General features: G+C 48.7%; 1 protein-coding gene across 1 annotated transcript; it reads left to right on the top strand.

Moving 5' to 3' along the window:
• Positions 1–12,557: 12,557 nt before the first annotated feature.
• LOC137228415 (NUT family member 2G-like) lies at positions 12,558–20,131 on the top strand. Its single transcript, XM_067745497.1, has 7 exons — positions 12,558–12,573; positions 14,473–15,187; positions 16,144–16,272; positions 17,315–17,454; positions 17,970–18,265; positions 18,705–18,821; positions 19,340–20,131. Exons 1-7 carry the CDS (start codon positions 12,558–12,560, stop codon positions 20,129–20,131), a joined length of 2,205 nt encoding a protein of 734 aa, XP_067601598.1.
• Positions 20,132–27,451: the final 7,320 nt, after the last annotated feature.

Genomic DNA, 27,451 nt, shown 5'->3' with positions numbered 1-27,451 from the left:
TTCAGGGAAACATATGGACTCTGTCCACCTGTGGATGGCTACAATTAAGAAGAAATTAACACATCTCCTCCCCGAGGCTGGCCATTCCAGAGGCTATTCGCAAAACTTATGGCCTTCTTACTTTACCTCCTCATCTCCTCCCCATCTCTGTGCTATGAAAGAAACTGGCATCCAAACCCCAATAAGATGGTTATTTTGAGACTTTACTCCGCCATCTTCTCCGTCTGCTGGCTTTCCGAATAAAGTCCTATCCCTTGTCTTAACACCTCATCTCCGATTTATGGCCTGTCGTGCGGCAAGCAGAGCAAGCTTGGACTTGGTAACAATTTTACTCAGGACACGGTGTCACAAAATGGGACACTGCTTTCTGTTTGTTTGTTTTGTTTTTGTTTTGGGCCGCGCCATGTGGCTTGTGGGATCTTAGTTCCTCGACCAGAGATCGAACCCGCGCTCCCTGCAGTGGAAGCTCGGAGTCCTAACCAGTGGACTACCAGGGAATTCCCATGGGACACTGTTATGGCCCTCAGTCATGGCCCTCACCTTTGTGAGACAGAGGTAGTAGTGTAGCAGGATTGAGAACGTTGTAAAGTTTAAGATAAAGATTAGGTGGTGAAAGCAGGATTTCACAGGAAGTTAATCTAGTGATACTTGCAGTGAAATGTTGTCAATTCAGCGTTAAGAAGACTGTGGACAATGTGTGGAGTTTGCAAATAAATTTCATTTTCTACAGTCAAATCTGCCAAGGCTTCCACTAAATTTGCAGTTGTGGCTATAACCTGAAGACAACTGAGACAGGCAAAAGCAACTGAATCAAGTTGCATGCTATAACAGGCAACAGGCCTATGTTTACTACCATGATCGCACAGTTCTGCGCGGCCTGATTATGCCTTGCATGCACAAATAAAGTAAAAGGTTTTGAATAACCTAAAGTTAATCTATTAAGTAGAGATCTCTTTTCTAACTTAAAAGGGCTAATATATTTTGCCTCCAGTGGAGATCTCACCTTAAAGTTTCCGGATCAACCTGAACCTGATCATTTGGGCAACCCTAAGGCAGGCAGCTCTTGCAGCGCTTGTTTTAGCCTTATAAAAGCCTGCTTATGTTTATCTTCCCAAGCAAAGGATTCAGGAACTACATCTTTAATAAGTTCATAGAGTGGAAGAGGTAACAGAAAAATTTGGAACCCAGAGCTTGCAATAACCAGCTAAACCTAGAAATCCACAATGCTAGCACTTAGTTGTGAGTCTAGGAAGTTCCTGTATCAGCCTAATTCTCTCTGGAGATAGCTGAATTCCTTCAGTGCTTAGATTACGTCCTAGGTAATGAACAGCGTCTAGAGATCATTGTAATTTTTCCTTTGTGTTCTTTCTCAGCTAACTGTTGCAGCAAATAAATGGAATCTTTTATGAATGCCTTATGGAATCTTTACAGTAGCTGAGTACAGCAGGAGGTTATCTTCATATGGTAAAATGGTTGATTTCTCAGGGAACTAGAGGGTACTTAAATCTTGGTGAAGTACTTGGGAGAAAAAAGAAGGGGTCCCAGTGAACCCTTGAGGCATAAAAGTGCAGGTATATTGTTGACTGTTCCAAGTAAAGGCATATAGATATTGGCTGTTGGGTCTCCGGGATGCTGAAGAAAGGTGAACAAAGGTCTCCAACAGTAAACCATTTCAAGTCAGTTGAAGCTTGTGACAGAAGGGTGGCTAGGTTTGGAACAACAGGAAAACAACAGGGAAAAACTATTTTTATTAACAGCTCCCAAGTCCTGGACAAATCGCCATCCTGCCAGGTTTCCAACCAGGCAAGTTTGGCATGCTGCAGGGACGAGTACAGGAATGATTACCTCCCGGGCAATTAAGTCTTCTACAATAGGTATGAGACCTTGTATGACCGCAGGCTTTAATAGTTGCTGAGGAAACCTAGGGAGAGGTTTAGCTACATCTATCTGAATCTTTATAGGTTTGCATTTTTTGATTCTTCTGATGTTAACACTGTCAGAAGTAGCCCCCAAATTTGCAGGCATCTCCATCCAATTAGGGAACTTTTGTTGAACTTCCTCTTTTATGTCCAGGACAGGTTTTAAGGAACATAAATGATCAGGTTCAGGTTGATCAGGAAATTTTAAGGTGAGATCTCCACTGGAGGCAAAATGTACTGGCCCTTTTAAGTTAGAAAAGAGATCTCTACCGAATAGATTAACTGGGGCTATATTGCATAGTGAAAAGGAATCTTGGTGGAGATAAAAATTCTCTCTGAACTGTATTAGGTACTCCCACTATGGAAACATCCTCTTTACTCAGAGGGACCTGTTGTTCTTTGAGGGCGGGATTTAGAGTAGAAAGCACAGCTCTGGTTAGGGCTAGGGGTAGGGTGTTAAAGGTTAGGTAATTCTGTTTACAGTTAGGGTTAGGGTTTAATGGAGATTTCAAAGTGAAGTATGAGAGTGGGGTCTAAAGTAGAAAGCACAGCTCCAGTATCAACTAAAAGTTGGCAGTTTTTCATTATATTTTCCTCTGGGCTGTTCAAGGTAATTGCTGGTAATAGTTTACCAGAGAACCCCTGGAGTTCTGCCAACTATGGGAGAGGGTCATGGGGGGCCCTCCCTTTGAGACAGATATGAGAGCATTCGTGAAGAGTTTGCATAGGACCTTTGAGGACACCTTTTTTTCCAGTGTCCTCACTGATGACAAATGAAACATCAACTTTGGGTCATCGAATTGATCATGGACCCCTAGGAGGTTGTAATGGGGGAGGCCCAGGTGTTATTTTGTGTCTCTTGCCTTAGAGCTGTTGTAACTGTAAGGCTATGAGCTCGGTGGATTTCTGTTTGTGATCTTGCTCCAGGGTCCTTTCAAAATGCTCAGCTATAGTCACCAGTTCAGTCAGGCCTACAGCCTCCCACCCTCTTTTCTGCCCTTTTATCAATCCACTAATCTCAGAAGATAATCCATTTACAAAGAGGGCAGTTAAAGCAGGCTGAGTGGCCTTTTTATTCCTTGGAACACCAACTGCTGTAAAAAGAGAGCTTCCAAACTGGCTCTAAAGTCTTCCACCCCTCTTTTGTTTGTATGAGTGAATAATAGACCAATCACTATTAGGCCAATTACTAACAGACCAAGTGTGAGCAGGGAAGATTTTAGGAATAGCTTATAAAAGGTCAGTTGTTATTCTGCAAGCCTTTTCAGGTTGAGGATCTTGAATATCATCCTAGGGATTATGTCATTTTGCTTCCCGCATCCATTCTGGGGCTTCCCCCAGTCCTACCAACACGGGTACAAGCGGATAAAGATCTAGCAGTTTGGGGACATGCGCCCTGACAGTGACTCTAAATTCTTCAGTAACTGTTGGGGGTTCCTCCCTAGGTTTAGAGAATTCTTGGACTATAGCTCTCAGCTCAGTCTTTGACCAAGGGGTAAAGGACACCTGAGGGGGCTCACCTGCAACCTCAGGTAGTTTTACTTTAAATGGCAATTGTTAAATATTCTCTTTGGAATAGAAAAGTATTTCAGACAGAAAATGAGTAAAACAAGAGTACTCAGGTGAAAAAGGAAAGGGGGAGTTAAACCTGCAGTCACATCCATCCTATGGTCTTTTGTTTCAGGTACCTTTTGTCTCTTTAATTTTTCATTAGCTTTTTGTTCTAAGTCTCTAAACGAAGCTATTTTGGAATCTTGAAACCTTCTGTAAACTTTTACATATCAATTAAAGCAGGCATCTCATTCTCCCTGTCCAATTTGTGAACCCTTGCTCTCTAGTGTTTTCCTTAAATGAACAATCTTGTCTAACTGGAACATGCCCCACAATGACCACTGTAATTCTAGATCAATATTAGTATAATTTTGCCATCTTTCTAAATATCTACAACCTCCAGGACCATAGTTCTTAAATATAAAATAAGAAGGTGTGCCAGAAGCTGGCATTCTCAACTCTTTGGCGATAAAGGATCTCATTTCCTTAGCTAGCCTTTGTCAGCCCAAAAGAACACACAAAAAAACTGCGCCTTAATATATCAGCAGTAACAAAGAGATGTTACTATGTCCTGGACAAAAGAAGGCCTGGTATGCACCACCACCAATTACCAGGGATTCTTGGACTGAGGAAAAAGATCCAACCAGCAAATCCCAAGGAATGGGGACTGCAAACTGATTCCAAACAAAATGGAGAACTACAGCCGCCACCAACAGTTCCAAGCATGGAAACTGGGGGCTGATTCCAAACAGATGGGCAAGTGCAGACTACACTGTCAGCAGTGCCCAATGTGGAATCCAGGGAACAAAATTAGGGGCTAGGGTTTACCACTCAAAAATATACTGGCAATAACCAAGAGATGTTACTGTGTCCTGGGAATTTCCATCTGAAAGGCTAGGCCTTTGGCCTCAGGGAGAATCCTCTACCAGCCCAAACTGTCCTGCCCTGTAAAGGAAAGCCAATTAGATTGGGAGCACAAACGCAAAGAGAATGGAGCTCAAACCAAGAGGAGCTTACCAACAACCTTCAGGAAGGGCAAGAAACACAGGGAACTCAAAGGAGTTGTGGGCACCACACCTGTTCCTCCTTGTCCCAAATGTTATCAGAAATTTGCTTCAGATCCCATCACTGCCACCAATATATTTATCTTTTTCTTTTTAAAAAGATAAGCATTTCATCATAAAATCATCCTGTTAGCAGTAGCAATCATAAGAGTGGATTTTAGAAAAGTGCACGTACATAGTTTTATACAGAACATTTCTGGAGGGATACATATTAAACTGTTAGTGGCCACCTCTGCATGCCACCAATGTATTAAAAAACAAAATTTAACTGAGTAAATTTGAAGATTTACTTTGAATTTTGAATAAATTGGCTTTATTAAACGATTCATGAATCAGGCAGCATCTCATCTGATAGAAAGGGACATACTCCAACGGGTTACACAACATGGAAGGCTTTTTTTTTTTTGGCCATGCCACATGGCATGTGGAAATCTTAGTTCCCCGACCAGGGATCGAACCCATGCCCCGTGCATTGGAAGCGTGGAGTCTTAGCTGCTGGACCACCAGGGAAGTCCCAGAAGGCTTTTATAGTAAGGAGGGTGGGACAAGGAAAGAAAGTCATCATCAAGGGAAAAAATGAAAGTTCACTGGAGGAAAGGAAAACTTCAGGTGACAATGGCGTCTCATTGGCTAAACTGCGGAATTTTCTATTAGCTATTTCTATTTTCTATTTCTTGTTGCTGGCCAGGAAGGAAGTCTTCCCTCCTCCAGCTGGGGTAGTAAGGTGGTTGCACTTCCTCTTTGGGGTCAGTAAATGACCTCTTCCTGTTGGGGTAATTGATGATGAGAAGGCATGAGAGCTCCCTCTGCGGGGGGGGGGGGGGGCTTCCAGACTCCAATTCTAGTTGAGGTTTCCTTTTGTTAACATTCACAGCATGTTTTATTGGCAGGAGGATTCACAATGAGGGAGAAAAGGCCACAAGACTCACCAGAAAGAAGGCTCAGAAATTCTTGGGTGGGTCCAAGGGAGGCACAAGGTGGCTGTGGGGTCAGCTGGTGGCTACAATGATCACATGGTTCCCTCTGATGGGTTTGCAGCTCGATGTGGAATAGTGAATAAAAGGGTCAGCTCATCCTATCAGAGAAACATGAAACTGAGATAAGCTTCCCACTGCTAGAAGCATCTTGAGCCTTCAGAAAAGAACAGAGAACATGTCTAAAGGGTTTGGCAACATCAGAGCCATATCTCCTCAGAGTGGGACTCCCCAGGCTCTGAAGGTCTCAGTCCCCCACTCTCCCTCAGTGACAAAGCCTCCCCACCTCTGTCCTTGTCAGTTCAGTGATCCCTAGAGGTCCTGCCTATCCGTGAGGACTTAGGTTTCCATGGAGACAGGTTGGTTGAGACCTAGTGATACAGTTAACCAGCCTGATACGCAACAGTTCCCACCACCCTGGGGCAGTTGGGCTCAGGGACACATGGCTCTGGACCCCATGTAGAGGGTGTCCTTGCACGTCAGCTGTGCCACAGAAGACCCAGTAATGCCTGTAGCTGTCCAACAGATTCTCAGGGGGTTTTCCTGGGAAAGCCCTTGGTCATCTGACCTCCTATCCAGGAAGCCCCACGACTTTCTGACTGCTGCCTGTCACACCAACAACACACCTGTGAAGGTTCTGCTCTGCATGGCCATCTGTCCACCAGGCCCCCACTTCTAGGGACCCAGATGCTAGGACCACACAAATGCTGAAGGACTGTCCACCTGCCTAAGGTACAGACACCCCTGTATCCATCTGCATGATTTCTACTTGGAATCAACAACATTTATGGGGATTCTCTGGCCCTAAAGAACAGGATAGGAGCAATGCAATGATTCACAATTACCAGGGTCAATGCACATATACAAGGGCCCAGAGCCCCAGATGCCCCACTCACAATTCACATGAGTGTCCCATACGTACCCACCGATGCCCAAATATTCTTGCTCCATACATACATACATCCAAACACGCACATCAGTGGTATGCTGGTAAGTGCTTGATAAGAAGTTCTCTGAGAAAGGTGGGAAAGACTTCACTTATGGTATCTACATGGTATAAATATTCCCAGCATGACCTATTTCAAGCTACCCACCTGACATCACTAAACACAGAGCTGGGAAGAGATATGCACCGTTGACTATCCCAAGATAGTATGAACCAGTTCCAGCACATCTCATACCTTTTCCTATGAATATGTGCACAGAATCCACTTACACCCCAAGTAGAACCCTCAACTCCCACCACACATATATAACCAAAAGGATACCACATATACATATGTGTTTGTACACACACACACACACACACACATATATATATCCTGCACACACACATACATTTCTACCCACACCCTGAATAAATACACAAACAGACCACCTCTTACTACCTACATTTTTACAGACAAAACCTTACTCACCCTGAATATTCACATTCCACTCTCACAACTATATATACACACACAACATGGGCCTGAAAACAAACATGTGCAACCGATATGCCATCCAGATGTACACACTGAGTACCTAAACACACAGGCTCACCAAGTCCACAACTGTCTCATGTGCAATCCCAAAAAAGACCCATATGCAATCCCACAGCCCTAGAATACATACACTCCAGGATTCCTGCACACACACGTAACCTACACGGTCTACTGGTTTCCAAACACACAAACTAAACTCTCACATCCCGCAGAATACATACCCCACAAGCCCCAGGAACTCAAAAACACACACAGACACAAATAACCTATACTTATCAAATACAGCTGACCCTTGAACAGCTTGGGGGTTAGGGCCAACCCTCCATGCAGTGGCTCTGTGTCCATGGATCCTGTAGTAGTCCTGTAGTATTTACTGAAAAAGAAATCCACTATAAGTAGACCCGTGGGGTTCAAACCCGTGTTGTTCAAGGGTCAACTGTACATATAAGTCCACCTCACTAATACTGACAACACACATACAAGCAACACCACTAAATTCTTCAGGCATTACATTTCAAAATAGACACATAGAGGACTCTAAGCCTCCTGATATACTCACAAATCACAAATACACACACCCACAAACTCCTCATGAGTATACACCCCAAATGCTCAGACACATTCAAAACAGAAAAACACCGACAACTTCTGCAGTCTTACTAATATACATACACAATTCTCACACACCTATGGATACACACATGCAAATATTCCTAACCCATGAACATATGGATCCCCTCCCAAACACTATACATTATGCTACCTCTCCAGAAGACAAGCTCCCCACCACTACCCCAACATATAAACTGTATATGTGTGTGTGTGTGTGTATATATATATATTTCTACCCTCATCCTGAATATATAGACAGACCAGCTCTTACGCCTACCAAACACATGTATAAACACCCTAGCATTCTGCAAAGAAATACACTTTGAATACTCCTAACAACTCCATACCTTATGAACAAGCTTTGATAATGCACGCACCTGATGATGGACACACACACGGATTAGAATACACAAGTAAGATACACGGAAATATCTCCAGCAAACCATTTATGAAACAACTTCCATATATCAAATTATCCCTAGCTATCAGCCAGCTCACACATATACAAGTACTAACAAATACCGGTATCACATATTTCTAATACATATAAATGCAATTGTCCATCTTCCCTGTAGAAACATAGAACCCCACCTCTCTATCAGATACACATATACTCACTTCCCAAAATACATAAGCCTAAGAGGCTCCTACTGAAAATTACAACTGCACAGCATCAGCAAATATTCCTCCAAGTGGCCATGAGCCTTGAATACTCACACAAACTCATTTAACACACAACTCTCCACAAGTCCCAAATACAACCACAATTACCCAGTACACTACAAATATGCAATAACATCACCCTATACGCCCTTTCTTCCAAATACACATACAGTACCACACTACTGGCGTATACACAACACATTCCCAACCTCTCACACAGAATTAACTCTGCCATCTTGCAGAATACAGAATCATACAAACACAACATACCTACATATACAACATCCACCAGTCCCATAAAATAATCACAGACTTGCCCTCTACACATCCAAATATACATAGACAGCTCCTGAAAATGCACACACACAAACACCCCATAACCATACAACATGCCCTGAATACACAAATGATCAGCCTACATTCCCCAAATACACAAAATAAACAGACTGGACACCCAAAGTAATATACACCACTACTTCTCCTGACATTGCCCTTATGCATACGCAGATAATCCTTCCCAATCCACCATTCGACACACACAAATCCCCAAATTCATGGGAGAAAAGAACACATGTAAACATATTCCCCAAACACCAAATTACAAACACCTAACCACCAACTCCTTGAGTATGCCTGCGTCACATCCCAACACCCTCCAAATACAACACTCACTCTTACACACTCACAAAAACACAGGCATGACCTCCCTTCAAAGACAAATAACCACAGACAAAACCAACCCGCACATGTGACTACACATCAGATTCCCACCAACCAATTAAATATGTACAGACCCCATCTATGCTTGCAAATCAGTCAGGATTTGACATCAGGTAATAAACATGTAAAAATACATGTTTATTACCACATTCAGCAAAGCTGCTCCCATCGCTGACAAAAGAATGCAGTTTGAACATAAGTGTTGATTGATGTTTTTATGATAAGAAGGAAGGCACTAGTGAAACTATGAGTGTGTTCCCTCGATCTTCACGCATTTTCCAATCACCTGAGCTACACCTCTGGAAGCAGATGAGGGTTTTCAACTCGCAAGAACTTCCCTCTAGCTTTTGTACTCTTCACAACGCGCAGACTAGCACGGCACCTGTTGAAGAGCTCGCACACACTATTTACCCCCCACTGGAGGCCCCGCAGTCACGGAACCCTTCATGCAGCCGGCTCCCCAGCCGTGCCAATAACCCTGGGGTAAACACCTCAAGGGAATCGAGCTCTATGGGGGCGTGAATCCACATTGTGGCGAGTCTCCTTACACGGACAAGGGCACAAATAATCCACAGGGTGAACAACAGCACAGAGCGGTGACACCTGAGGGGGTGAAAAGTGCCCGTACCCCTTACCTCAGGATTCCTATAATTGACTCTAGAGGCCGCCATGACAGGCCCCTCCGCCGCCTGACGGCCGTTGAGGCCCCACCGTCCGCGCTCGCGCATGCGCTCCTGTCTTCCGGAGCAAACTGCCCCAACAGACGCTGGGAGCCGTTGGAGGACGGCGGTCCGCGTGCCCGAGAGCCCCGCCCCAGTGGGCGTGCGCAGGCGTGCGCAGGCGTCTAGGCGCGGGGAGCGCGGGCATCTGCTCCAGGCGGTCTCTGCAGGAGAGGAGAGAAATGGAGGGTCGGGCACGCTGCGCAACTTGACTGGCGACGCTCCTCGCCGGGAACTTTCGTGACGGTCTCTTCTTAAAACCAGCTCTTGTGAGATGTGCACTCGTGATTTTTATATTGCATACGTGAAACCCATGCACTCAGCTACAAAGCGTTGTGGAGAGCTCCGCTGTAAGCACAGTAGCCTCAAATTGGGGCAAGTGCTTTCATGCCCTTTGGACTGCAGTTCCTTGGTTCTTGTTTATGCCTTTCAAAAAGCAGTAGGTCCTTTTGCCTAGCAAGCCTGAAGTTTCCGTTAAAGAACAATTCTAGCAAAGAATTTCAGACCTGGGAAACACTCTTCAGATACTGTCTCCTGACTCCGTTCCTAGAGTTTCTGCAACGCATTTTACTCTACTAGAATATTTTTTCTCAGTGTATTTAAGACATGGAGGTTGTTCAATAAATGTTGATTTACAGCTGTTTCCTTTGTACGGGCTTGGGTTTTTTTAAATAATTTTGAGAAAGAGTTGACAATCTGGGCCAATTTCAACACAGCAGGTAGTATGGGAATAATTTTACTTTCCCTCCCTCCTTTTTTAATAATATCTTGCAGAATTTCGGTTGACAACAACAACAACAACAACAAAAATAGTAGCGGGATCAACTTACTGACCTGACTTTGTAATACTTCCCAAAGAAACTTCAATCATCAGATCCGCTTTCTGGTCAGTTGCAAGATTAGAGCGTTTCTCACTCAACAGGATGCCCCTGAAGACCCCTCACATCTAACAGCACTAAGCACTTCCAAGTGCACGGACTTGAAAACTCCACAAGACACAAACATGTTATCTCTTCGTTTCTTTAATGTTTCGTGATTGCGTGGAAGATGAACTGTCTTCTGAGGCTTGTGATGCATGTCCAGAGATGTTTTTTCTCAGTAGTCAATGCCTGCCCCCAGCCTCTGTGCAGGAGTAGTCAGAGATCATGATCCAAAGGACTTTTAGATATTCCCTTCTGTGACTGGTCTTCCCAAATTACATTTGGGCTAATTTGATTATCTCTGTCTCTGGGGTGTAGGATTTTGAAGTATTACCAAAGAGACTGCAGAATTGGGACTGGCTAATTTTTGCACAGTGCAATTTTTGTATCAGTGGCCTTGAGAAGAGTCCTTCAAATACTGTATCAGAGTTATGAGTGCGAATCTTGTAAATAATTGGTTGAATGACTGAACAAAGGGAGGAAGCAACAAGGAAGCCTGCCTTTCTCGAGTGCCTGGGTACAATATTTTGCCTCACCATCCCTCTAATATGAAGTTATTGGTTGAAAATCATTTAAGTTTTCCTTCATTATAAAAGTTCCAGTACTGAGCGATATTCACAAATCGTTTATTTTTTTCAGTCCCCAACAGGAGTTTCCTTAGATATAAAGTTCACCATGATGTTGCTTGAAATATTCTCACCTTATCTTCTCATCTTCTTCTGAGTCAATTTCTCCTGACAAGGGGCAAGGAACTTCTTAAGCACCAACAGGAGTCTTTTTCACACTGTGGAACAGTCCTTCTAAACCTCTGTTTCCCTCCCCAACACCCCACAATCAGTAGGAGTTCTACTGCTGCTACAGCAGTCAGTGAATCTCGTCTCCCAAGAGACTTGGTTGCCATCTTCTGAGGTTTTCAGCTTTCATCTCCCTTGACAAGTTTCCTAACAGTCCTCTCCTCTATGAAAATAGATCGCCTTCATTTTTAGTTGCATGAATATCTCTGGGAAGATTTTAATGAAAGAGAGAACACTGGTTTCCTCCGGGAAAGAGGATTGGGTTGACAGGGGAAAGAGGTGGGAGGAGGACTCGCCACTGCATATTCCATTTTGCACAATTTAATTTTGAACCATGAGAAGGTGTTACTCGCTTAAAATATTATACTAAAATCATTTACAAGGTAAAAAACTAAATCTTTAACAACCATGGAATACTATGAGAAAGACATTTAGTGAATTCTGGTCTTGGACATGGGGGCTGCATGACAGCTTTTTGATGGACGGGGGCTTTCCAGCACAAAGGATCATTAGTAAGGCTGGTCCTGCTGGATGTTGGTTGGAGCACAAGGACCACTTCCTTAGGAGTGATGTACATACAGCAGTCAAAGACACTGGATCTGCTGAGACAATCCTAATTTCAAATACTCACTTCCATGTGGCCATAAGTCCCCAAGTGTTTATCAGACTAACACTTGGGTATTTTGTTCAGAAAGTCTAGTCTCTGTTGAAGTAAGTCAAGAGCCAGGTAGGAAGCAGAGTGTGTTGAGGGACACAAAACTAGGTTGATGGATAAAGACGTGAAAGGAAGGGACCGTCATGTCCAACGTCGGTGCCGTGAATCAAAAAGTTTATAAACTGCCTAAAGAGGCACACGCCAATTGTGTTGCCACTGTGTGAGGTGGAAGGAACTTCCGGTTCTTGCCTACCTCCCAGAGCCCTCGTGGAATGTCCCCCCACCCCACCTCACCGGGACCCACGTGCCGTCTGCCCCTCCCCCACTGCAGAACGTTTCAGCCCACATGCTACTGTTTAAATTTAAACGTGGCTCTCCTTGGATCCTGAGCAACTGCTGAAGCAGGTCGCTCTCTGGGTCCTGGTCTTGACGTTTCTCATTGAGGCTACCAGGCAGCAGTAGTCCGTGCCCAAGCCTGCAGGATGGCTTCAGAAGGAGGTAAGCCTATAGGCTGGGGGTGTGTTCTCAGAGACCCTGCCATCTCTCACATCCTTCGGGTTCATACGTGACACTTCACTGTGGGCACATAGTTGGACTGAAGTAGAGGGAGAAGAGAGCACTGGACCCACAACGACATTTCACCTGGGGAGACTGGGGAGCCTGAAGAAACCTGAGACTGCATTGGGGAGGAGGGGTCATTGGAGGTAGATCAAGAGGAATTGCCCTGGCTATGGAGAAAGGATGGCAGCAGACGGTTGATTGTTTCTAGAAGGGAGACAAGCCACTTTGAAACGTGTGTGTAAGGATGTGTGTGATGTCCTGGTGGTGACACAGGGAGGGTCATGAGGAAAGCCTAGACCTGTACTGTGTTCCTGAGGTACCTGAAGCTTGCCTCACCATATCTTTCAAAGGGATTTGAACAGGAGCATACTGTATCTCAGGGGGCCCTGGGGAGAGATGGTCTCGGTGAGAAAACTATTCAATGGGGCTGTGTGTGGCCACACCTGCAGTGAAGTGTCCTCTCCGAGAGCTAGGCAGGAGGTTACTCTAACTGCCGCAGCCCACACCTCATCCACTCCTCCCAGCCCAGAGCTCACTTCTCAGTTCAGGTAACTGTTGCCTTGGATTCAACAGGGGATGGGCAACCGTGTAACTTCAGCCAAGAGAGGGCTCAGGTTCCTGAGTTGCTCTGAATTGTTCTTCCTTTTGTGGTCCAGTATCTCATGGTGGACCCTCAAGCTACCTTGAGAGGAAGAGTTTGTTCATATTTCATGTCACTCCTTCATGGACAGGGAACAGATGTGGAGAGGGCTTGTTTCGGGTGGAATGTCTAGGAAGGCTGCTTCCTCTTTTAAAGGGGGAAGGAGTGTAGCCCAGGGTCAGGAAGACGATCTTCTGTGTTACTATTAAACGTCCTATGACACCTATTCTGGTTAATTAGGTGCACCGTGGTGTGTACCTTGTTCTCCTGAATGGGGATGTGTTTCAGACAACTTGGTCGCCATGGCACCTGGCTTACGCTTGCTTCTCAGATTGTCTCTCCGTTATTGGGAGCTGGAAGGGGAAGGACCACGAGCGGTCTATACTCCCACGACCAATGTAACATGACAATTCCCTGGCCCTTGTTTAATCCTCTGCAGCCATCACTGGCTGTGAAATGACAGAATCTAAGGGACACACGCCTACTTCTCAGACCCCCTCCCCCCACCTCCTAGGAAGAGAACTCCTGAGTGATGACAGTGACTCTGGGCACTGGGGAGGGGGTGGCAGGACCTGGCCCATGTTACGTACCTGCTGTGGGTTGTTCTGAGATGCAGGTGCATTCTGGGCCAGTGTTATGGGTTTGTATCAGGATTCCATTAGAGGGATATTTTCCAGCATTTTGTTTTGTTTTGTGAGGCTAGGCAAGAAAGAGGGGATTTATACTGAGCGTCAGGAAAAGGAGGACTGAGCAGGAGGTGGGGCCCTAATGTTTTACACAGTGCCTTTGGGTGCCTAGAACCTACCTTGCAGGAGGTCCCTACCTGCTGGTACGCCAGCTGAGGGGCATTTCCCACAGAGCGGATGTCCACACAGTTCCAGGTCTTGGGAGACAGCCTGTGAGGCTTAGCTGCCAGGGGGCGCCTTAGGGAGGCTCTCCAAGTGAGTGCTTGCTGAGGCAATTTCTTCTCGGCAGGCAGGGGTCAGGGACCTTGGTGGATGGGCGCGGGGTCCCCAGTGGAATAATTCTCAACTGGAGGTCAGGGCATGAAAAGCACTTGAAGACATTTGCACGCTGCAGTTTCCCTTGTCCAGGTGTCTCTCACCTGTGGAGACTTACACTCTGATGCCGCAGAAAGCCTCTGTCCCACTGGCCCCTTCTCCTGCTCCATTCACTCCTTTCCTTTGCCTCAACAGCAGCTCCAGTGCTGGGAACGGATGTCATCATGAACCCTGGTGCCTCCTTGTCTGATTTCATGGCAGTGCTCTATCCTCCACCCATTCCTGGCCCCCAGGACCGGCCACCCTGGGGGCAGCACCTGCCACCTCCCATCACCCCAGCATTCCCTCCTGGCAGCAGCCTGCTGCTGCCAGCTTTCCCCACGACGCCTTTGGTGGCTAATGGTGGCCGTGGACCCAGTGCCCCTGGGGCTTGCAACCTCACTGTCCAAGTCAGGTCACAAGGGAGGCCAGTGGAGGGCCCCCAGACTCAGACCTTTATCATAACTCAGGGCCCCCTCACCTGGAGCGCTCCAGGGGCCCTCAGCGGGACTGCTGCATGTCCTGCACCCGTATTCTTAGCACCCCCTGCGATGGAGACCATTGTGACTGCTCCAGCTGTTGGAGTTACTCAGGCTGGCAAGGGAGGCTGGACCCCAGGCTTTCCTCCTCAAGCTCCACCACCAGCTGCCCAGCTGGCCCCTATCATTCGCCCAGTGAACTCTGGGCCTTGGCCACATGGCACTTCCAGGGAGGGCAGCCTGGCCACCAACCAGCCCTACGCCTCGCAGGGTGACTGCTCTAACCCCCAGAGCGTGTACAGTAACTTCCGACGTTGGCAGCGCCTCAAGCCACTGGCGCGGAGACACCTTCCCCAGAGTCCTGATGCAGAAGCTCTTTCCTGCTTTCTCATGTGAGTGAATGCTCAGGGGGTCGTGAGCTTCTCGGAGCTTTTAGATAAAGAGGACCTGGGGATGGACTCGCAGGTTAGGTTTCTAGGGATACTGGAAGCAAGGTCTGAGGGCGATGTCCATGCTATGAGAAGGCACATTGTCGGTCATATGGGTGAGCCGCCCAGTCCATGACATCATGACTGAAATGTGCCTCATCTCAACTGACCCCACCACCCTGAGAGTCTAGCCAACTTGCTCTTCCATGATTCTCATGGTAATATGGACTGAAGACTTGCAGTCAGAGAGGGTCGTGCTGTAAGGTGAGGAGCCAAGGAGTGGATGCCGCACTCTCCCGTGGTGCGATCTCCTTTCGTACAGGACTTGATGTACATGGCCGGGGGAGGTCACTTCGGAGGAGGGGGAGGAGTGCGGGGCCCAGGCGAGCGCTTAATGCACGCCTCGACTTGGTTGTTGTGGGGAATTCCACTAGGAACAGGGTGACGGTAGAGCTCTCCTAAGGGTGTGGGCTCTCTCCCACCAGAGCTGTGAGCCTGGCAGGCATTTCCATCCTAAACCTCCGGTCCCTCGTAAAAAGGGGACAGTCACACTTCACTCTGAGGACCGGGCAGAAGACTCCTTGGGCTAATCTATGGAGTGTTAGCAGATGGCCTGGCACATGCCACGTCTCATTGATGATAGTGATTTTTATTATGAAAAGGCAACCTTGAAGAGGAAAAGAGCTCCCCAAGGCACAGTGTCCCAGCTGTAGCCTGGGAGTGGATGGTCATCCTCGAGTGAGTGTGAGGTGGTGACAGCAGTAGCCGGGAAGGCTTGTCTTTGCCCTCCCAGACACCTGCCTCTCACCCTCCTGTTGCTCAGTCATGCTGCGTTGAGTGATGTGTGGTCCACATTGGCGGGTGGGGTCAGGCAGGTGGGGGCTGGGCTGGGCACAGACACTGACCCCAAGGTCTTACAGCCCAGTGCTTCGATCCATGGCCCGCCTGAAGCCCACCATGACGCTGGAGGAGGCACTGTGCAGGGCCGTGCAGGAATGGCAGCGCATAAGCAACGTTGACCGGATGATCTACTACAAGATAGCGGAAAAGTGAGTCAGCACCCTGGGCCCAGGGGCTGCGTGGAGGCTGAGGCGAGTGGGTGAGGGCAGGGTCTGGCCGTGGGGGTGCTCATCAGAGAGGACAAAGGAGAAGGGCTGTCACTCAGAACAGGGGCCCCGCAGCCCAGAGGCCCTACTGTCCTCCAGAAACCCCTCCCTCACCTTGAGAGTTTGGGTCTTCTGTCCTTCCTCCACCAGGAGCTCTGCCCTCCCCTGATTTTGACCTACCCTTGCCTTGACATGAAGGTCTCAGGATGGGGCAGGGTGACGCTGTGAGTCCAGTTGGGGTCCAACTCCTGCCATATGGGCTGAGCCGGGGAAAGAGCTCCACCCGCCAGCCTGCTGCTTCCTTAGTGGTGGGTGGCTGGCGGCCACTGACATAGATTTGGGACCCCCTCTCCTCATGAAAAGTGGCCTGAGTGGGTACACTGGCATCCCTGAAGAGGCTGGGGAAGCCAGCTGTCGTCAGCCCGAGGGTCTCTGGCCCTTCCGTTGTTTGCTCCATGGTAATCCCCTTGGTTTAAGAAAGAAAAGCAAACCAACGAGCGCCTCTCAGAGGAAAGGAAGGCCTCTCCTCTGAGCTCAGCATCCACGTCGCCCTGCCTCTCCTGGGCCCTGTCTCCAGGTCTATGTTCCAGGACTCTCAGTCCCAGCCCAGGGTCCTGGATTCGGGCAAGGACCCCTGTGGGGAACACACACCTGTTCCAGCCTCTGGCTGTCAGCCCTTCATGTGGTTCTGGATGGGGACGGGGTGAGGAGGGTGCCCCCTGGGTCAGCCAAGTGTCCCGTTGACCTGGTTCGATTCAGCGACCTGGGTCTATGCTGTTGAATGGCCTCCAGTGCTGGTGAGGCAGGAAGGGTCCCAGATCTTGTATCAGTTCCAGGAGCAGCTCTCTGCTGTTGACAGCACCTCACAGGGCCTTGACAGCCCCAAGGCACATCCTCTCCCAATCCCTCATCCTTGGCTGCCTTTGTTGGGCTCCAGAACCCAGGCCTTTTTCTCAGGGTGGCCTGTGCCTCCGTCATCCCCCAGGTTCGTGGAATTTGAGGCCGAGGAGGAGATGCAGATTCAGAAGGGGCAGTGGATGCAGTGTGCGCAGGACCTGCCTCCTCCAGCCCCACCGAAGCTGGATCCTCGGGGGCCCCCAGCCCCGAAAGTGGGCCTTCAGCCAGGCACCCAGGTTCCCACTGGAGTTGAAGGCACAGGTAACAGGGGCCTAGGGTGGGCCACTGTCCCCACGTGGATCCTTTTCCTTCAAGACAGGGGCATTGGTCTTTCAACCGAAACAGCCACCGAGGCAGGGGGTGGGGGCGTGGGGTCTCAGCTGCCCTTTGTCACTGCGGGGTATTGACTTGGTCAGTTTTGTAACTCCTCTCACACCTCCCTGTCAAAGGACCCCACACAAAGTCTGCCTAGGAAGTGGGCTTGATGGGGAAACCCCTAGAAAATTGGAGGTTCCCCACTTCCTTACTTGTGACTCTCTTAGATGCCCCCCTTACCTCCCCTCTCCAACAGCACATGAGGCTTCAGGTGGTCCTGACCCCCCCACACCCACATCAATGTCCCCCAAACAATGCCCTCACCAACGTGTGCTCGGTGGTCAGGAGGTGGACCGGGAGTCCCTCTCCCGGGGTCAGGAGGTGAGGGAGTCCCTCACCTTCCTTCCCTTCCTCCCGCTTTGCCTCAGCCTGTGCTCCCAGGATGTCCGGCCCCAGGGCCCAGCCCTCCTGCCCAGAGCCACACAGGTCCCAGCAGCCCCCGGAGCCCAGGGCACCCAAGGAGATTCCCCCTGAGGCTGTGAGGGAGTATATGGACATCATGGATGCGCTGGTGGGGCCCGTCCACTCAGCCACAGGCGAGTCAGATGCAGAAGGTGGAGAGGACGGAAATGAGCTGAAGCAGGAAGAGGACGGCATCTACTCGGACCCGGGCCTCTTGAGCTATATTGACAAGCTGTGTTCCCAGGAGGACTTTGTCACCAAGGTAGGCTAGGCCTGGAGCCTGGGGTCTACAAGATGCCAGGGCATGGAACACTCAGCACCCAAGATCTGGGTTCTGCTCAGGCCGTTGGGACTTAAGCTCAGCTCCTTGTTCCTGAGCCTGGTGTTAGGGGAGGTTTACGCAGATGTATGTGTGTACGTGTTTGTGTCTCTCTGTGTGTATGCCTTTGTGTGTCTGTGTATGTGCCTCTGTATATGTGCTCTTTTGTGTGTGACTGTGTATGTGCGGTGTGTGTGTGTGACTGTGTATGTGCATGTTTGTGTGTGTATGTGCGTGTGTGTGTGTTTGTGTGTGTGCTGACCATCCCCGCCTTGTGGAGGAGAGTGGGGTGGGTCTCTGCTTTTCACTTTCCCTCTGGGTCTTCTTGTCTCACAGGCCACTCCTGGCCAAGGATGCTCACAGCCTCTTCTTTCTGTCCGAGGTGGAGGCAGTCATTCACCCTCGATTCCTGGCAGAATTGCTTTCCCCAGACCCACAGCTGGATCTCTTGGCCCTAGTGGAGGAGCTGGAGCAGGAGGAAGGGCTCACGCCAGAAGAAGTGAGCCAGGGGAGAGAGAGGGACACTCAGGGAGCCAGGGGACCCCACGGGAGGGGAACCCCAGCGGATCCAGGGGACAGGGGAACCCATATGACCCAGGGGAGCCAGAGGAGGGAGGGATCCCCGGTAGAACACGGGAGACAAGGGACACCCAGGAAGACCAGGGCACGGAGGGACCCCAGTGAACAGGGGAGAGGTAGGGCCCCAGAACTGGAGGGCCACCTGGCGCTGTCCATCCCTCCCCTGCCTGGGAGGCCTGGCATGGGGAAGGGCCCGTTTTGGGGTGGGTGCAGTGCAGGGTGAAAGGAAGGAGAGGATGGGGAGCCGGGAGGGGAGGGAAGGACACAAAGCTGGGAATAAGGTGCAGGAGGATGGCAGGAATGCCAGTGTCTGTATCTGGATTCGAGTCCTGGGGTCCCCCGTCCCCTCCTTCCCCCAAGGGCCATTGTCCCACTGCCCAGGGCTCCTCCTCTCACATGTGTGTGTGGAGCCAACACTGTCCTCCTCCCTCCTACCAGCTGGTGCAGAAACGACTCCTGGCCTTGAAAGAGGACGAGGGTGTGCGGGCAGCCCCGAGTCACAGTGCACCCGGAACGCGCTCAAGTCCTTCTGAGTCCGACGCCGGCCAACGTGCCCAGAGGCATGACCAAGACCCCCATCTAGGGGTCAGTGATGAAGCCTGCCCACCAGAGATCGATTCTGAGGCTCCTCATAGGCTCATCCAAACAGACGCTGGCCTGTGCAGGCCCAAAGCCTTTGTTCCCTCTCGAGGACCTCAGGAGGTCTCTCCATTCTGGGCCGGACCGCCCTCCCCTCCCCAGGGTCAAAGGCGCGCTGGCCCTCTACGGGGACCCAGGGATGCGTCTGTTCTCAGAGAGGCCTCTCCTGTTCGGGAGGCCCGAGGGCCCAGGGACGGCTCCAGTGACGACGACGAGGAGCTCCCCAGCCTGGCCTTCCTGTTCGGCTCTCTGCAGAGCCTACTGCCTGGCTGGGTGTCCCAGAGTCCTGCCCATGCCTCAGGCCTGGCCTCCCCTGGAGGTTGGGGGGCCCAGAGTGCTCCCCACGCCCCCTCCCATCAGAGAAGAGGCCTCAGCCCAGCTCCACCAGCCGCTCCCAAGTCGAGGAAGCGGGCTCTGTGTGGACGCCCAGCCGCTGCTGAGAAGCTGCCCATCCCCGGGGCTGGCCTCGGGGTGTCTGGGAGGCCAGGCTTGGCTCTGGGGCCTGCTCGCCCCTCACAGCCGAGAAAAAGAAAGTGTGACCCGTGTGTCACTGAGAAGAGTAGGAAGTGGAAGAAGCACTGCAGCCAGTAGGGAACAGCTGGGCTGGCCCTCCAGGGCGAGGCCCAGGGCGGCCCCCAGGGGAGCCTAGGGGCTCCTCCTCATCCCAGTGCTGACCCTGGATGATGTGGGGGGAAGGGAGGGAGGGCAGGACCACCAGGGCGGGGAGGGGGAGCGGGATTGTGGGAGGTTAGGGAGGTGGGGGAGGTGGGTGTGGCCAGGTGTGTGTGGAGCAGGACCTTTGGAGTGACGTATATCAATTGTGAATAAAGATCGTCTTGGTGGGAAATGCTGTCAGGCCACTGTCATCTTGTTCGTGTTGCGCTGCTCCACAGAGAGCGATCCAGAGAGGAAGGAAGGATGAGGGCGGTCACAGGAGCTCTGGATCTACAGGTGGCCGAACCTTTCCTCCACATAGACAAGGACTCCTCAGGCTGGCCCTGGGAACGCACAGCTCTCACTCTCCCCAGGGACCCCCTCATCATCCCCTTCTCTAAAGCCTGCTTGGCTAGGGGCCTTCTGGGGCCTCTGTACCATCTTCTGCATCCCAGAACCTTCTGGGGAGGCAGAGCTGCTTTTGTTCCTTTCAGCCCTCTGGACACTCACCAGTTTCTAGGATGGAGCCTGGAGACAGCCCTTGTCATTATGGAGCTTCTCTCTGCTTCCCTGAAGTGGCCAGGCGACGGCGCTGGGATGACCCTCTGCTCATCCAGGGTTTCCTGTGTGGGTGGCGTGAACAGAGAGGAAAAGTCCTGGCCATGGGGACAGGACTGTCTGCCTCATCGTAGCGGGAACAACCTCTAGTCCCGCTGGGATTATTGCAATGTGCAGAGTGGTGGAGGCAGCTACCTCTTAATCCCAATGAGGATGCAACAAGGGGAATGGGTGCGGGGAAATTCATGGGGCACCCGTGAAAGGTGTGGATAAGGGTAATGACAGTTGGGCCCCTTTGTGGAACTTGTGGGATTTCTCTGCAGCAGCATCTCGTTCAACTGAGGGAGGAGGACCCATCTGGCTGTGGCTGTGGGGACTGGCCTCAGGGGCCTATGGGTGTGCAAAGACACCCCAGAACTACTGTCCCGTCCCTTTCCACCCACGGCTGGACATGTGTGTGTATTGGTATCAACACTGATTTGTATTCCCATATAAAACAGTTCCTCCTAACAAACTATGACCACGTTTCACAAGAACAGCTTGCTCACAGGGGCAGCAGGGTTGGGGGAGAGGTGTCTGTGGCCCCAGATCTGGGTGGGAGCTGGGATCCGTGCAGAGGAGTGTGAAGGCCTCAGTCACTGTCCTGTGGGTGCTGGCAGAGACTTCGAATCATCAGAGCAGGGGAAATGACCCGCTCATAAGGGTGAGATGAGCAAACAATGAGGGGCAGGGCGCAGACCCCTACTGTCTCCCCGAACTGCCCCCCCTTGCAGCCTGCTTAGCCCCCATCATGGCCTGTGCTGGCCCACCTCTGAAGCCCCTTCCTCCTAACGCACTCAGATGCTCTGGTCCTTTGTGAACCCACCCTGGGGCTCACCCGCCCTTCCCTGCTGGCCAAAGCCTCTTCCCCTGCTTCTGAGTTCTGATTCCTTCCCCAGGACCCAGGCGGGGGTTGGGACAGCAGAGACTCCCTAATTCTCCCTCCTCCTCCCGGAGATCTTGACAATCACCTTTGTATGTTTCTATGATTTTAACTATTCTAGATACTTCATGTGAGTGGCTAGGATATGTCCTTTTATGAGTGGCTTATTTCACTTAGCATAACGTCTTAGAGGTTTATCCATGTTGTAGCATGAGACATGGTTTCCTTTTATTTCAAGGAAGGACATATTTCACTGTATTTATAGACCCCATTATCCGTTCATCTGTTGATGGACATTTGGGTTTCTTCACATCTTGGGTATTTTGGATAATGTTACGATGAATGTGGGTGTGCAAGTATCTGTTTGAGATACTGCTTTGAATTCTTTTGGATACAAACCCAGAAGTGGGACTGCTGGATCACATGGTAGTTATATTTTTAATTTTTAAAAAATTTATTATTTATTTATTTTTGGCTGTGTTGGGTCTTCGTTTCTGTGCGAGGGCTTTCTCTAGTTGCGGCGAGCGGAGGCCACTCTCTTCATCGCGGTGCGTGGGCCTCTCACTGTCGCGGCCTCCCGTTGCGGAGCACAGGCTCCAGGCACGCAGGCTCAGTAGTTGTGCCTCACGCACCTAGTTGCTCCGTGGCATGTGGGATCTTCCCAGACTGTGACTCGAACCCGTGTCCCCTGCATTGGCAGGCAGATTCTCAACCACTGCACCACCAGGGAAGCCCCTAGTTTTAATTTTTTGAGGAAACCTCATATTGTTTTCCGTAAGGGTTGTCCCATTTTGCAGTCTCACCAACAATGAGAAAGATAGTCACCGTCAAGAACTTGGTAAATATCCATCTTATAAAAATGTTTATGCTTTTAGCACAGCTGTAGATAATCACAATTATGTATAATAATAATATTTTGGGTTATATATGGTGTCATGTAAATCATATTGCCTTTGGCTGCTTCTTTCAACATTCTTACTTTAAGAAAAATGGGGGACTTCCGGGAAGATGGCGGAAGAGTAAGACGGGGAGATCACCTTCCTCCCCACAGATACACCAGAAATACATCTACGCGTGGAACAACTCCTACGGAGCACCTACTGAAGGCTGGCAGAAGACCTCAGACCTCCCAAAAGGCAAGGAACCCCCCACGTACCTGGTTAGGGCAAAAGAAAAAAATAAACAGAGACAACAGGATAGGGACGGGACCTGCACCAGTGGGAGAGAGCCGTGAAGGAGGAAAAGTGTCCACACACTAGGAAGCCCCTTCACGAGCGAAGAGTTCGGGTGGCGGAGTGGGGGAGCTTGGGAGCCGCGGAGGAGAGCACAGCAACAGGGGTGTGGAGGGCTAAGCGGACAGATTCCAGCGCAGAGGATCGGGCCGACCGGCACTCACCAGCCGAGAGGCTTGTCTGCTCGCCCGCCGGGGCGGGCGGGGCCTGGAGTTGAGGCTCCGGCTTTTGTCGGAGCGCCGGGAGAGGACTGAGGTTGGCGGCGTGAACACAGCCTGCGGGGCGTTAGTGCACTGCGGCTAGCCGGGAGGGAGTTCGGGCAAAAGTCTGGACCTGCCGAAGAGGCAAGAGACTTTTTCTTCCCCCTTTGTTTCCTGGTGCGCGAAGAGAGGGGATTAAGAACGCTGCTTAAAGGAGCTCCAGAGACGGGCGCGAGCCGCGGCTAAAAGTGCGGAGCCCAGAGACAGACATGAGACGCTAAGGCCGCAGCTGCCGCCACCAAGAAGCCTGTGTGCGAACACAGGTTACTATCCACACCCCTTTCCGGGGAGCCTGTGCAGCCCGCCACTGCCAGGGTCCCGGGATCCAGGCACAACTCCCCCGGGAGAACGCACGGCGCGCCTCAGGCTGGTGCAACATCACGCCGGCCTCTGCCGCCGCAGGCCCGCCCCACTCCGTGACCCTCCCTACCCCCCCGGCCTGAGTGAGCCAGAGCCTCCGAATCAGCGGCTCCTTTAACCCCGTCCTGTCTGAGCAAAGAACAGACGCCCTCCGGCGACCTACACGCACAGGCGGGGCCAAATCCAAAGCTGAGCCCCTGGGAGCTGTGAGAACAAAGAAGAGAAAGGGAAATCTCTCCCAGCAGCCTCAGAAGCAGCGGATTGAAGCTCCACAATCAACTTGATGTACCCTGCGTCTGTGGAATACATGAATACACAACGGATCATCCCAAATTAAGGAGCCCTGTGGATGAAAGGCTCTTGGTGCTGCAGCCAGGAGTCAGTGCTGTGCCTCTGAGGTGGGAGAGCCAACTTCAGGACACTGGTCCACAAGAGGCCTCCCAGCTGCACATAATATCAAACAGCGAAAATCTCCCAGAGATCTCCATCTCAACGCCAGCACCCAGCTTCACTCAACGACCAGCAAGCTACAGTGCTGGACATCCTAGGCCAAACAACTAGCAAGACAGGAACACAACCCCACCCATTAGCAGAGAGGCTGCCCAAAATCATAATAAGTCTACAGACACCCCAAAACACACCACCAGACGTGGACCTGCCCACCAGAAAGACAAGATCCAGCCTCATCCACCAGAACACAGGCACTAGAACCCTCCACCAGGAAGCCTACACAACCACTGAACCAACCTTAGCCACTGGCGACAGACACAAAAAACAACAGGAACTACGAACCTTCAGCCTGCAAAAAGGAGACCCCAAACACAGTAAGATAAGCAAAATGAAAAGACAGAAAAACACACAGCAGATGAAGGAGCAAGATAAAAACCCACCAGACCTAACAAATGAAGAGGAAATAGGCAGTCTACCTGAAAAAGAATTCAGAATAATGATAGTAAAGGTGATCCAAAATCTTGGAAATAGAATAGACAAAATGCAAGAATCAGTTAACAAGGACCTAGAAGAACTAAAGATGAAACAAACAATGATGAACAACACAATAAATGAAATGAAAAATACTCTCGATGAGATCAATAGCAGAATAACTGAGGCAGAAGAACGGATAAGTGACCTGGAAGATAAAATAGTGGAAATAACTACTGCAGAGCAGAATAAAGAAAAAAGAATGAAAAGAACTGAGGACAGTCTCAGAGACCTCTGGGACAATATTAAACGCACCAACATTCGAATTATAGGGGTTCCAGAAGAAGAAGAGAAAAAGAAAGGGACTGAGAAAATATTTGAAGAGATTATAGTTGAAAACTTCCCTAATACGGGAAAGGAAATAGTTAATCAAGTCCAGGAAGCACAGAGAGTCCCATACAGGATAAATCCAAGGAGAAATACACCAAGACACATATTAATCAAACTGTCAAAAATTAAATACAAAGAAAACATATTAAAAGCAGCAAGGGAAAAACAACAAATAACACACAAGGGAATCCCCATAAGGTTAACAGCTGATCTTTCAGCAGAAACTGCAAGCCAGAGGGAGTGGCAGGACATATTGAAAGTGTTGAAGGATAAAAACCCGCAACCAAGATTACTCTACCCAGCAAGGATCTCATTCAGATTTGATGGAGAAATTAAAACCTTTACAGACAAGCAAAAGCTGAGAGAGTTCAGCACCAGCAAACCAGCTCTACAACAACTGCTAAAGGAACTTCTCTAGGCAAGAAACACAAAAGAAGGAAAAGACCTACAATAACGAACCCAAAACAGTTAAGAAAATGGGAATGGGAACACACATATCGATAATTACCTTAAATGTAAATGGACTAAATGCTCCCACCAAAAGACACAGATTGGCTGAATGGATACAAAAACAAGATGCATATATTTGCTGTCTACAAGAGACCCACTTCAGACCTAGAGACACATACAGACTGAAAGTAAGGGGATGGAAAAAGGTATTTCATGCAAATGGAAACCAAAAGAAAGCTGGAGTAGCAATTCTCATATCAGACAAAATAGACTTTAAAACAAAGACTATTAGAAGAGACAAAGAAGGACACTACATAATGATCAAGGGATCGATCCAAGAAGAAGATATAACAATTGTAAATATTTATGCACCCAACATAGGAGCACCTCAATACATAAGGCAAATACTGACAACCATAAAAGGGGAAATCGACAGTAACACATTCATAGTAGGGGACTTTAACACCCCACTTTCACCCGTGGACAGATCATCCAAAATGAAAATAAATAAGGAAACACAAGCTTTAAATGATACATTAAACGAGATGGAGTTAATTGATATTTATAGGACATTCCATCCAAAAACAACAGAATACACATTTTTCTCAAGTGCTCATGGAACATTCTCCAGGATAGATCATATCTTGGGTCACAAATCAAGCCTTGGTAAATTTAAGAAAATTGAAATTGTATCAAGTATCTTTTCCGACCACAACACTATGAGACTAGATATCAATTACAGGAAAAGATCTGTAAAAAATACAAACACATGGAGGCTAAACAATACACTACTTAATAACGAAGTGATCACTGAAGAAATCAAAGAGGAAATCAAAAAATACCTAGAAACAAATGACAATGGAGACACGACGACTCAAAATCTATGGGATGCAGCAAAAGCAGTTCTAAGAGGGAAGTTTATAGCAATACAATCCTACCTTAAGAAACAGGAAACATCTCGAATAAACAACCTAACCTTGCACCTAAAGCAATTAGAGAAAGAAGAACAAAAAACCCCCAAAGTTAGCAGAAGGAAAGAAATCATAAAAATCAGATCAGAAATAAATGCAAAAGAAATGAAGGAAACGATAGCAAAGATCAATAAAACTAAAAGCTGGTTCTTTGAAAGGATAAACAAAATTGATAAACCATTAGCCAGACTCATCAAGAAAAAAAGGGAGAAGACTCAAATCAATAGAATTAGAAATGAAAAAGGAGAAGTAACAACTGACACTGCAGAAATACAAAAGATCATGAGAGATTACTACAAGCAACTCTATGCCAATAAAATGGACAACCTGGAAGAAATGGACAAATTCTTAGAAAGGCACAACCTGCCAAGACTGAATCAGGAAGAAATAGAAAATATGAACAGACCAATCACAAGCACTGAAATTGAAACTGTGATTAAAAATCTTCCAACAAGCAAAAGCCTAGGACCAGATGGCTTCACAGGCGAATTCTATCAAACATTTAGAGAAGAGCTATCACCTATCCTTCTCAAACTCTTCCAAAATATAGCAGAGGGAGGAACACTCCCCAACTCATTCTACGAGGCCACCATCACCCTGATACCAAAACCAGACAAGGATGCCACAAAGAAAGAAAACTACAGGCCAATATCACTGATGAACATAGATGCAAAAATCCTCAACAAAATACTAGCAAACAGAATCCAACAGCACATTAAACGGATCATACACCATGATCAAGTGGGGTTTATTCCAGGAATGCAAGGATTCTTCAATATATGCAAATCAATCAATGTGATACACCATATTAACAAATTGAAGGAGAAAAACCATATGATCATCTCAATAGATGCAGAGAAAGCTTTTGACAAAATTCAACACCCATTCATGATAAAAACCCTGCAGAAAGTAGGCATAGAGGGAACTTTCCTCAACATAATAAAGGCCATATATGACAAACCCACAGCCAACATCGTCCTCAATGGTGAAAAACTGAAAGCATTTCCACTAAGATCAGGAACAAGACAAGGTTGCCCGCTCTCACCACTCTTATTCAACATAGTTTTGGAAGTTTTAGCCACAGCAATCAGAGAAGAAAAGGAAATAAAAGAAATCCAAATCGGAAAAGAAGTAAAGCTGTCACTCTTTGCAGATGACATGATACTATACATAGAGAATCCTAAAGATGCTAC

The sequence above is a fragment of the Pseudorca crassidens genome, chromosome 7 (assembly GCF_039906515.1).
Source record: "Pseudorca crassidens isolate mPseCra1 chromosome 7, mPseCra1.hap1, whole genome shotgun sequence".
NCBI classification, from domain to species: Eukaryota; Metazoa; Chordata; class Mammalia; order Artiodactyla; family Delphinidae; genus Pseudorca; species Pseudorca crassidens.
Note: the sequence above shows the minus strand (reverse complement) of the source record. Positions and strands in the feature narration are given on the sequence as shown.